Below are 11,997 nucleotides of genomic sequence, written 5' to 3'. Positions count from 1 at the left end.
TTCTCGCGTTTTCCTCCAAGTTTACCGACTGCGCCACATGTAATGGGGGATTAGTTATGCTTGTAATGGGGGATTAATTATGATGGGTGTAAATTATTTGGTTACTCGGACTCAACATAGCGCCAAATAAAATGGGGTAAAAGGTTTGACTCTTGAAGTTACTCTTGAAGAACTCCTAGTCTAGAAGCGTAGCCATATCTCTTAGAGTCATCTCCTTTCCATGTTCCTTTAATGTTACACGAAAGTTAACTTCCCTATGAGAGCGTTTACTTTGGAGACACTTGAATTGATTACCTACCATGTATCGAGATACAGACATATATAAAAGAAAACACAAATGAGAAGGTAATAGATTTATTGACACTTACATTTAAGCATACAAAAGTGTGCGAATATAGATAAAGCTTCAATTCAATCGTACAGACAAAAATGATCTTTTTCATTAATCTCTGGATTCATAAAGATATCCAAAAACACTTTTTTACTACTATATAACACGGGTTTTGCTTCTGAGCAATAACAACTATGTCACGATTGACCCAACTCCTCTTGGAGGACCCCCCACCTTATTTTTATGCTGAAAAAATAAGATTATTATGCTGACAGACGTTCCGATAGTATTTTCGTAATATTTTGATCATTAAACCCTCACATTTGCAAGAGAACTTCAAACTTTGTATAAAACAGTGTCAAACAATTTTTTTGAAGCACATTTTGCGAGATTCACATCCGTCTCGTTTCCGATTTCATTAGAACACGCTTGCTTTTGTACTGCAAATCAACCCGTAGATTTTTCAGCTTTTTAAATCTGTTAAGAGCATTTGAGAATATTCAAGTCTCTTTTGTTCTGTAAAACAAAGAGTGTGGGATTCTACAAAGCACAATAAAGTATGCTTAAAATATGCGAAAATTAATCATCTTTTTTACTTGGTGTTTTCAAGGGAAATCTGATTGAGAATAAATGCGGTTTTTCTTCCCCTGTTATGAATTTAGATGAAAGTTTGGAATGTGATTCAAACGCAATGAAGGGGAGTTTAACTTATCTCGAAAATATTTTCAGAAAGAAATAAGTTTCTTATATTTTAAGTTATTTTATTTTCTTCTCACGGTACAATTATGCCTAGTAAAATATTTTGAATGACGTTACCATAGATGCTACTTTAGCGTCATTTATCACATATAAGAAAATTTTCATCATTAGAAATCACCATTTAAAGAAAATAAATTCAAACAAAATGATGTGTGAGATGAAGCCATGGAAGCTATGTAAGCCAGCAAGTAAGACTGAACCTGATGACCCTTTGTATCCTACCTTTATGTTAAGATTTTGGAATTCAGAAAAAAACAAAATTTCAAAAAATAAAAACAAAAAAGAGCTATCTTGTCGCATCTGTGACGAGGTATTTATTGTGCCAGTTAGACTGCCGTGTCTACATACATTCTGCCAAACTTGCCTCTTTCAAAATGAAAAAAAAGAAAAAGTATGCCCACTCTGAAGAGCCAGGTACATATTTGGCCGAAAAGACTTGCTTTTAGAAGACTGCAATGAAATATTTATTGAATCTTCTTATACTCCAATTGAAAAGACCGAAAGAGATGAACTTGTTTCCACACGTACAGATGTGTTAAAATCCTTGAAAAATTCTGGTTCTCCTAAAAGTGCAACTGAAGCAAGTAAGACTGACATCTTTCCTGATAACCCATTCAATCTTGCCTTTCGGAAATCAAAATTTTGGAATTCATCTTTAGAATCATTTTTGGATATAGATAAAACCAAAATTTCAAAGAATAAGCAACTTGACTTCTCGAATTCAGATCTATCTTGCCCCATCGGTTACGAGGTATTTGTTGTGCCAGTTAGACTGCCGTATCTAGATACATTCTGCCAAACTTTCCTCTTCAAAATCAACGAAAACGAAAAGTTTGCTCACTCTGCAGAGCCACGAACATATTTCGCCTAGAAGACTTGCTCTTAGAATACTGCATTGTAATATTTACCGAATCTGCTTTTACTCAAAATGAAAAGACCAAAAGAGATGAACTTAGCCACAAGTAAAGACCTCAAAAATGAGTTTTTTGATGAGCTGAATAAGTTTTTGAATGAGTTTGATGATTATGAATCAGACGATTATGAACCAGACGATTATGGTTCTGATGAGTTTGATGATTATGAATCGGTTGATTCTGATTCGGATTATTTTTTTTCCAGATTAGTGATTCTATGGATATTGTTGAGTTATTTATGTTATGTTTTCCTTATTATTTTTTTGTGGATAATATTATTTGGTTTTTTCTTTTTTTACTCCGTATTTATTTTATGTTGCGGGTTACAAATAAACTTTCTTACTAGTAGAGATGCCTCATGAGGTCCGATTGCCCACCCCTGCTGCCACCTACAACTTTTTTTTACATAATTTATGTCTGTTTGTTGTCAGTGAGAATGAAAAAACAGGAATTTTCTCACTTTGATGGATGTTTTCTTGGATGGTTATGTGTGTTGGTCAATTTATTTGATGTTTTTCATGGATGTCAACAGTAATTTATGTCTGTTTTATGGTTTTTGTCAGTGAGAATGGAAAAAGAGTATTTTTCTCACTCTGCTGTCAGTCATTAATCAAATTGTTTCCGGGCAAAGTTTATTAATGTCTGACAGGTACTGCTCCAGGAAGAGATCCAAGTCATTAATGTCTTTGCCTCGGAAACAATTCTACTGGTCGAACTCCAAAAGATACTAATAACCAAACACCATGGAAAAAATTCTCCAAGAAACATCTTAGCAATGAATAGATTTAGCGCGGGAATCAGGTTTTTTAGTAATTTGAAATGTGACAGCGCAGAGATGCCAAAAAAACAAAAGGAACACGCTGAAATTACGTTTAGGGGTTATTTGGGCGAAACCGTTTTTAGACATTTTATGGAATTATTTCGGCGAAACAGTTAGAGACATTTTAAAAGATGATTTTAAAAGATGATTTTAGAAGAGGATTTGAGGGTGAAACTCTGTGGTCGTTATAATACACAAGTTGTACTTGAACAGTGTCGTGAGGTCCCCTACCCCAACCCCAAAGGGCTACGGTCCCCCTACCCCGACCCCAAGGGCCCTGATCCCCCTACCCCAACCCCGAAGGAAGCCCCCGGTCCTCAAAGGTCCCACAGGCTCCCAAAGGGTCCCCGGTCCCCCAATGTTATGTTATGTTATGTTATGTTATGTTATGCTATGTTATGCTATGTTATGTTATGGTATGCTATGTTATGTTATGTTATGTTATGTTATCTTATGTTTTGTTATTTTTTGTTAGGTTATGTTATGTTATGTTATGTTGTGCTATACTATGTTTTGCTATGCTATGTTATGTTATGCTATGTTATGTTATGTTATGTTATGCTATGTTATGCTATGTTAGGTTATTGTATGTTATGTTATGCTATGCTATGCTATGTTAAGCTCTGTTATGCTATGTTATGTTATACCTTTCAAAAGACATTTCAATGCAAGTTCCTTTCTTAATGTCCCTTCTAAACCCATTTTCCACATTGAAGTACTTATTCTTTTCACCAAAACCTTCACAGTTACATTCTCTTGATTTTTCAAACTTTATTTTGAATTTCATTCGGTGAAATGAAAGAGGTAGAATATTTTAGTAATGTTCGGTTATGGCTTACATTGTCACAGTTACATTCTCTTGACTTTTCAAAGTTACGTTTGGATTTCTTTCATTGAAATGTAAGAGTTTGAATATTTCAGTAGTGTTTTCGCATGGTTTACCTTACCACAGTTACATTCTCTTGATTTTTAAAAGTTCATTTTTCAATTTCTTTCGTTGAAATGCAAGAGTTGGAATATTTCATTAGTGTTTTGTTGTGGTTTACCTTGTCACACTTACATTTTCTTGATTTTTCAAAGTTCTTTTGGGTTTCTTTCTTTCAAATGTAAGAGTTGGAATATTTCAGTAGTGTTTTGTCATAGTTTACCTTGTCACAGTTACATTCGCTTGATTTTTCAAAGTTCATTTTGGATTTCTTTAGTTGAAATGCAAGAGTTGGAATATTTCAGAAAGCGTTTTGTCATGGTTTACCTTACCACAAATATATTTTCTTGATTTTTCAAAGTTCATTTCGGTTTTCTTTCATTGAAATGCAAGAATTGGAATATTCCAGTAGTGTTTTGTCGTGGTTTACCTTGTCACAGTTACATTCGCTTGATTTTTCAAAGTTCATTTTGGATTTCTTTAGTTGAAATGCAAGAGTTGGAATATTTCAGAAGCGTTTTGTCGTGGTTTACCTTGTCACAGATATATCCTCTTGATTTTTCAAAGTTCATTTTGAATTTCTTTCATTGAAATGAAAGTGGGATTATTTCAGAAGTGTTTTGTCGTGGTTTACCATCTCACAGTTACATTCCCTTGATTTTTCAAAGTTCATTTTGGATTTCTTTCGTTGAAATGCAAGAGTTGGAATATTTCAGAAGCGTTTTGTTGTGGTTTACTTTGTCACACTTACATTCTCACGATTTTTCAAAGTTCATTTTGGATTTCTTTCATTGAAATGCAAGAATTGGAATATTTCACTAGTGTTTTGTCGTGATTTACCTTATCATACTTACATTATCTTGATTTTTCAAAGTTCATTTTACAATTTCTTTCGTTGAAATGCAAGAGTTGGAATATTGCATTAGTGTTTTGTTATGGTTTACCTTGTCACAGTTACATTCTCTTGATTTTTCAATGTTCATTTCGGTTTTCTTTCATTGAAATGCAAGAGTTGGAATATTTCAGTAGTGTTTTGTCATAGTTTACCTTGTCAATAGTTACATTCGCTTGATTTTTCAAAGTTCATTTTGGATTTCTTTAGTTGAAATGCAAGAGTTGGAATATTTCAGAAAACGTTTTGTCGTGGTTTACCTTGCCACAGATATATTTTCTTGATTTTTCAAAGTTCATTTCGGTTTTCTTTCATTGAAATGCAAGAATTGGAATATTTCAGTAGTGTTTTGTCGTGGTTTACCTTGTCACAGTTACATTTTCTTGATTTTTCAAAGTTCATTTTGGATTTCTTTCATTGAAATACAAGAGTTGGAATATTTCACTAGTGTTTTGTCGTGGTTTACCATGTCATAGTTACACTTTCTTGATTTGTCAAAGGTAGTTTTGGTTTTCTATCATTAAAATTCAAGAGTTGGGTTATTTCAGTAGTGTTTTGTCGTGGTTTACCTTGTCACAGCTACATTCTCTTGATTTTTCAAAATTCATTTTGAATTTCTATTGTTGAAATGCAAGAGCTGGAATATTTCAGTAGTGTTTTGTTATGGTTTACCTTATCACACTTACATTCTCTTGATTTTTCAAAGTTCATTTGGATTTTTTCATTGAAATGCAAGAGTTGGAATATTTCAGTAGTGTTATGTTATGGTTTACCTTGTCACAATTACATTTTCTTGATTTTTCAAAGTTCATTTTGGATTTCTTTCATTGAAATGCAAGGGTTGGATTATTTCAGTAGTGTTTTGTTGTGGTTTACCTTGTCACAGCTACATTCTCTTGATTTTTCAAAGTTCATTTTGAATTTCTTTTGTTGAAATGTAAGAGCTGGAATATTTCAGTAGTCTTTTGTTATGGTTTACCTTATCACAGTTACATTCTCTTGATTTTTCAAATTTCATTTTGAATTTATTTTATTGAAATGCAAGAGTTGGAATATTTGAGTAGTGTTATGTCGTGGTTTACCTTGTCAGAGTTACATTTTCTTGATTTTTCAAAGTTTATTTTGATTTTCTTTCGTTGAAATGCAAGAGCTGGAATATTTCAGTAGTGTTTTGTTGTGGTTTACCGTGTCTCAGTTACATTTTCTTGATTTTTCAAAGTTCATTTCGGTTTTCTTTCGTTGAAGTGTAAGAGTTGGAATATTTCAGTAGTGTTTCGTCGTGCTTTACCTTGTCACAGTTACATTCTCTTGATTTTTCAAAGTTAATTTTGGATTTCTTTCGTTGAAATGCAAGAGTTGGAATATTTCAGTAGCGTTTTGTCGTGGTTTACCTAGTCACAGTTACATTCTCTTGATTTTTCAAAGTTCATTTTGAATTTCTTTTATTGAAATGCAAGAGTTGGAATATTTTAGTAGTGTTTTGGTGTAGTTAACTTTGTCACACTTACATTCTCATGATGTTTCAAAGTTCATTTCGGATTTCTTTCATTAAAAAGCAAGAGTTGGATTATTTCAGTAGTGTTTTGTTGTGGTTCACCTTGTCACACTTACATTCTCTAGATTTTTCAAAGTCCATTTGAATTTATTTCATTGAAATGCAAGAGTTGGAATATTTCAGTAGTGTTTTGTTGTGGTTTACCTTGTCACAGTTACATTTTCTTGATTTTTCAAAGTTCATTTTGGATTTCTTTCATTGAAATGCAAGAGTTGGATTATTTCAGTAGTGTTATGACGTGGTTTACCTTGTCAGAGTTACATTCTCTTGATTTTTCAAAGTTCATTTTGTATTTATCTCGTTGAAATGCAAGAGTTGGAATATTTCAGGACTGTTTTGTCATGGTTTACCTTGTCACAGTTACATTCTCTTGATTTTTCAAAGTTCATTTTGGATTTCTTTCGTTTAATTGCAAGAGTTGGAATATTTCAGTAGTGTTTTGTCATGGTTTACCTTGTCACAGTTACATTCTCTTTTTAAAGTTCATTTTGAATTTTTTTTTCATTGAAATGCAAGAGTTGGGTTATTTTCAGTAGTGTTTTGTCGTGGTTTACCTTGTCGCAGTTACATTCTCTTGATTTTTCAAAGTTCATTTTGAATTTCTTTCATTAAAATGCAAGAGTTGGAATATTTCAGTAGTGTTTGGTTGTGGTTTACCTTGTCACAGTTACATTTTCTTGATTTTTCAAAGTTCCTTTTGGATTTCCTTTCGTTGAAATGCAAGAGTTGGAATATTTCAGTAGCGTTTTGTCGTGGTTTACCTTGTCACAGTTACATTTTCTTGATTTTTCAAAGTTCATTTTGGATTTCTTTCATTAAAATGCAAGAGTGGGATTATTTCAGTAGTGTTTTGTCGTGGTTTACCTTGTCACAGTTACATTCTCATGATTTTTCAAAGTTCATTTTGAATTTCATTCATTGAAATGCAAGAGTTGGAATATTTCAGTAGTGTTTTGTCAGGGTTTACCTTGTCACAGTTACATTCTCTTAATTTTTCAAAGTTCATTTTGAATTTCTATCGTTGAAATTTAAGAGTTGGAATATTTCAGTAGTGTTTTGTTGTGGTTTACCTTGTAATAATTACATTTTCTTGATTTTTCAAAGTTCATTTCGGTTTTCTTTCATTGAAATGCAAGAGTTGGAATATTTCAGTAGTGTTTTGTCATAGTTTACCTTGTCACAGTTACATTCGCTTGATTTTTCAAAGTTCATTTTGGATTTCTTTAGTTGAAATGCAAAAGTTGGAATATTTCAGAAAGCGTTTTGTCGTGGTTTACCTTGTCACAGATATATTTTCTTGATTTTTCAAAGTTCATTTCGGTTTTCTTTCATTGAAATACAAGAGTTGGAATATTTCAGTAGTGTTTTGTCGTGGTTTACCTTGTCACAGTTACATTCGCTTGATTTTTCAAAATTCATTTTGGATTTCTTTAGTTGAAATGCAAGAGTTGGAATATTTCAGAAGCGTTTTGTCGTGGTTTACCTTGTCACAGTTATATCCTCTTGATTTTTCAAAGTTCATTTTGAATTTCTTTCATTGAAATGAAAGAGTGGGATTATTTCAGTAATGTTTTGTCGCGGTTTACCATCTCACACTTACATTCCCTTGATTTTTCAAAGTTAATTTTGGATTTCTTTCATTGAAATGCAAGAATTGGAATATTTCAGTAGTGTTTTGTTGTGGTTTACTTTGTCACACTTACATTCTCACGATTTTTCAATGTTCATTTTGGATTTCTTTCATTGAAATGCAAGAATTGGAATATTTCAGTAGAGTTTTGTCGTGGTTTACCTTCTCAAACATACATTCTCTTGATTTTTCAAATTTCATTTTGGATTTCTTTCATTGAAATGCAAGAGTTGGAATATTTCAGTAGTTTTTTGTTGTGGTTTACCTTGTCACAGTTACATTTTCTTGATTTTTCAAAGTTCATTTTGGATTTCTTTCATTGAAATGTAAGAGTTGGAATATTTCAGTAGTGTTTTTTCGTGGTTTACCTTATCACAGTTACATTCTCTTGCTTTTTCAAAGTTCATTTTGGATTTCTCTCGTTGAAATGCAAGAGTTGTATTATTTCAGTAGTGTTTTGTCGTGGTTTACCTTGTCATTTTTACATTCTCTTGATTTTTCAAAGTTCATTGTGGATTTTTTTCGTTGAAATGCAAGAGTTGGAATATTTCAGTAGTGTTTTGTCATGGTTTACCTTGTCACAGTTACATTCTCTTAATTTTTCAAAGTTCATTTCGAATTTCTTTCGTTGAAATGCAAGAGTTGGAATATTTCAGTTGTGTTTTGTTGTGGTTTACCTTGTCAAAGTTACATTTTCTTGATTTTTCAAAGTTCATTTTGAATTTCTTTCATTGAAATGTAAGAGTTGGATTATTTCAGTAGTGTTTTATCATGGTTTACCTTGTCACAGTTACATTCTCTTGATTTTTCAAGTCCTTCTTTGATGTCATTCGTTATCAAGAGCTAGTTGGATTACATCACTATTGTTTTGTCGTGGGTTACCGATTCAAAGTTGCATTTTCTTGATATTTCGATGCGCATTCTTGATATCTTTCAATGTCTAGATAGAGTTGGAACATTTCAGTAGTGTTTCTTTGTTGTTTACCTTGTGACAGCTACATTCTCTTGATTTTTTAAAGTTCCATTTGGATTTCTTTCATTGAAATGCAAGAGGATGAACATTTCAGTATCGATTTCTCGTGGGTTACCTTACCACACTTACATTCTCTTGATTTTTCAAAGATCATTTTGGATTTATTTCATTGAAATGCAAGAGTTGGAATATTTCAGTAGTGTTTTGCCGTGGCTTACATTGTCACAGTTACATTTTCTTAATTTTTCAAAGTTCATTTTCGATTTATTTAGTTGAAAAGCTAGAGCTGGAATATTTCAGTAGTGTTTTGTCGTGGTTTAGATTGTCACAGTTACATTCTATTGATTTTTCAAAGTTCATTGTGGATTTCTTTCGTTGAAATATGTTTTGTTGTGCTTTACCTTGACATAGATACATTTTTTTGATTTCTGTTAGGTTAGGTTAGGTTAGGCTAGATCAAGTTAGGTTAGGTTAGGTTAGCCTACGTACGTGCGCGTACGTAGGCTAACCTAACCTAACTTAACCTAACCTAACTTGATCTAGCCTAACCTAACCTTACCTTGTCACAGTTATATTCTCTTTATTTTTCAAAGTTCATTTTGAATTTCTTTTGTTGAAAAGCAAGAGCTTGAATATTTCAGTAGTCTTTGCTTGTGGTTTATCATGTCACAGTTATATCCTCTTGATTTTTCAAAGTTAATTTTGAATTTCTTTAGTTGAAATTCAAGAGTTGGAATATTTCAGTAGTGTTTGGTTGTGGGTTTCCTTGTCACAGTTACATTTTCTTGATTTTCAAAGTTCATTTTGGATTTCTTTCATTGAAATGCAAGAGTTGGAATATTCTAGTAGTGTTTTATCATGGCTTACCTTGTCACAGCTACATTCTCTTGATTTTTCAAAGTTCTTTTTGAATTTCTTTTACTGAAATACAAGAGTTGGATTATTTCAGTAGTGTTTTGACGTGGTTTACCTTGTCACAGTTATATTCTCTTAATTTTTCAAAGTTCATTTTGAATTTATTTAGTTGAAATAAAAGAGTTGGAATATTTCACTAGTGTTTGTTTGCAATTTACCTTTTCACAGCTATATTCTCTTGATTTTTCAAAGTTCCTTTTGAATTTCTTTCATTGAAATGCAGGAGTTGGAATATTTCACTAGTGTTTTCTCGTGGTTTACCTTACCACACTTACAGTCTCTTGATTTTTTCAAAGATCATTATTGATTTCTTTCGTTGAAATGCAAGAGTTGGAATATTTCAGTAGTATTTTGCCATGGCTTACATTGTCACATTTACATTCTCTTAATTTTTAAAAGTTCATTTTCAATTTCTATCGTTGAAAAGCAAGAGCTGGAATATTTCAGTAGTGTTTTGTTGTGATTTACCTTGCCACAGTTATATTTTCTTGATTTTTCAAAGTTCATTTCGGTTTTCTTTCATTAAAATGCAAGAGTGGGAATATTTCAGTAGTATTTTGTCGTGGTTTACCTTGTCGCATTTACATTCGCTTTATTTTTCAAAGTTAATTTTGGATTTCTTTCGTTTAAATGCAAGAGTTGGAATATTTCAGAAGAGTTTTATCATGGTTTAGCTAGTCGCAATTATATCTTCTTAATTTTCCAAGGTTAATTTTGAATTTATTTCGGTGAAATAAAAGAATTAAAATATTTAAGTAGTGTTTTTTCGTGGTTTACCATGTCACAGTTACATTCTCTTGATTTTTCAAAGCTCATTTTGGATTTCTTTCATTGAAATGCAAGAGTTTGAATATTTCAGTAGTGTTTTGTTGTGGTTTACTTTGTCACACTTACATTCTCACGATTTTTCAATGTTCATTTTGGATTTCTTTCATTGAAATGCAAGAATTGGAATATTTCAGTAGAGTTTTGTCGTGGTTTACCTTCTCAAACATACATTCTCTTGATTTTTCAAATTTCATTTTGGATTTCTTTCATTGAAATGCAAGAGTTGGAATATTTCATTAGTGTTTTGTTGTTGTTTACATTGACAAACTTAAATTTTCTTGTTTTTTTATAGTTCATTTGGATTAATTTCGTTGAAATGCAAGAGTTGGATTATTCCAGTACTGTTTTGTCTTGGTTTACCTTGTCAAAATTACATTCTCTAGATTTTTCAAAGTTGATTTTGGATTTCTCGTTGAAATGCAAGGGTTGAATTATTTCAGTAGTGTTTTGTCGTGGTTTACCTTGTCATAGTTACATTCTCATGATTTTTCCAAGTTCATTGTGGATTTCTTTCTTTGAAATGCAAGTTGGAATATTTCAGTAGTGTTTTGTCATGGTTTACCTTGTCACAGTTACATTCTCTTAATTTTTCAAAGTTCATTTTGATTTTCTTTCGTTGAAAAGCAAGAGTTGGAATATTTCAGTAGTGTTTTGTCGTGGTTTAACTTGTCAAAGTTAAATTTTATTGATTTTTAAAATTTCATTTGAATTTCTTTAGTTAAAATGCAAGAGTTGGAATATTTCAGTAGTGTTTCATTGTGGTTTACCTTGTCACAGTTACATTTTCTTGATTTTTCAAAGTTCATTTTGGATTTCTTTCATTAAAATGCAAGAGTTGGAATATTTCAGTAGTGTTTTATCATGGCTTACCTTGTCATAGTTACATTCCCTTAATTTTTCAAAGTTCATTTTGAATTTCTTTCATTGAAATGCAAGAGTTGGATTATTTCAGTAGTGTTTTGTCGTGGTTTACCTTGTTGCAGTTAAATTCTCTTGATTTTTCAAAGTTAATTTTGAATTATTTCGTTGAAATGCAAGAGTTGGAATATTTCACTAGTGTTTGTTTGCGGTTTACCTTGTCACAGCTATATTTTCTTGATTTTTCAAAGTTCCATTTGGATTTCTTTTATTGAAATGCATGAGTTTGAATATTTCACTGGTGTTTTCTCGTGGTTTACCTTACCACACTTACATTCTCTTGATTTTTCAAAGTTCCTTTTGGATTTCTTTCATTGAAATGCAAGAGTTGGAATATTTCACTAGTGTTTTGCCGTGGCTTACTTTGTCAAAGATACATTCTCTTGATTTTACAAAGTTCCTTTTCAATTTCATTCATTGAAAAGCAAGAGCTGGAATATTTCGGTAGTGTTTTGTTGTGGTTTACCTTGTCACACTTACATTCTCTTGATTTCTCAAAATTCATTGTGCATATCCTTCGTTGAAATATGTTTTGTT

The 11,997-nt window shown here is 31.8% G+C and overlaps 1 protein-coding gene across 1 annotated transcript in view; it reads left to right on the top strand.

The window, feature by feature from the left end:
• The first annotated feature begins 2,018 nt into the window (after window positions 1-2,018).
• Ube4B (Ubiquitination factor E4B) overlaps window positions 2,019-11,997 on the top strand; it is a 59,721-nt gene continuing 49,742 nt past the window's right edge. Inside the window, 1 exon segment of the mRNA XM_089091071.1 lies at window positions 2,019-2,177. Within this exon segment, the coding sequence (XP_088947197.1) occupies window positions 2,019-2,177 (159 nt within the window).

This window comes from Artemia sp. Qi Xiang Cuo, chromosome 6, assembly GCF_049724085.1.
Source record: "Artemia sp. Qi Xiang Cuo chromosome 6, ASM4972408v1, whole genome shotgun sequence".
NCBI lineage: Eukaryota > Metazoa > Arthropoda > Branchiopoda > Anostraca > Artemiidae > Artemia > Artemia sp. Qi Xiang Cuo.
This window is presented reverse-complemented; position numbering and strand designations above follow the sequence as displayed.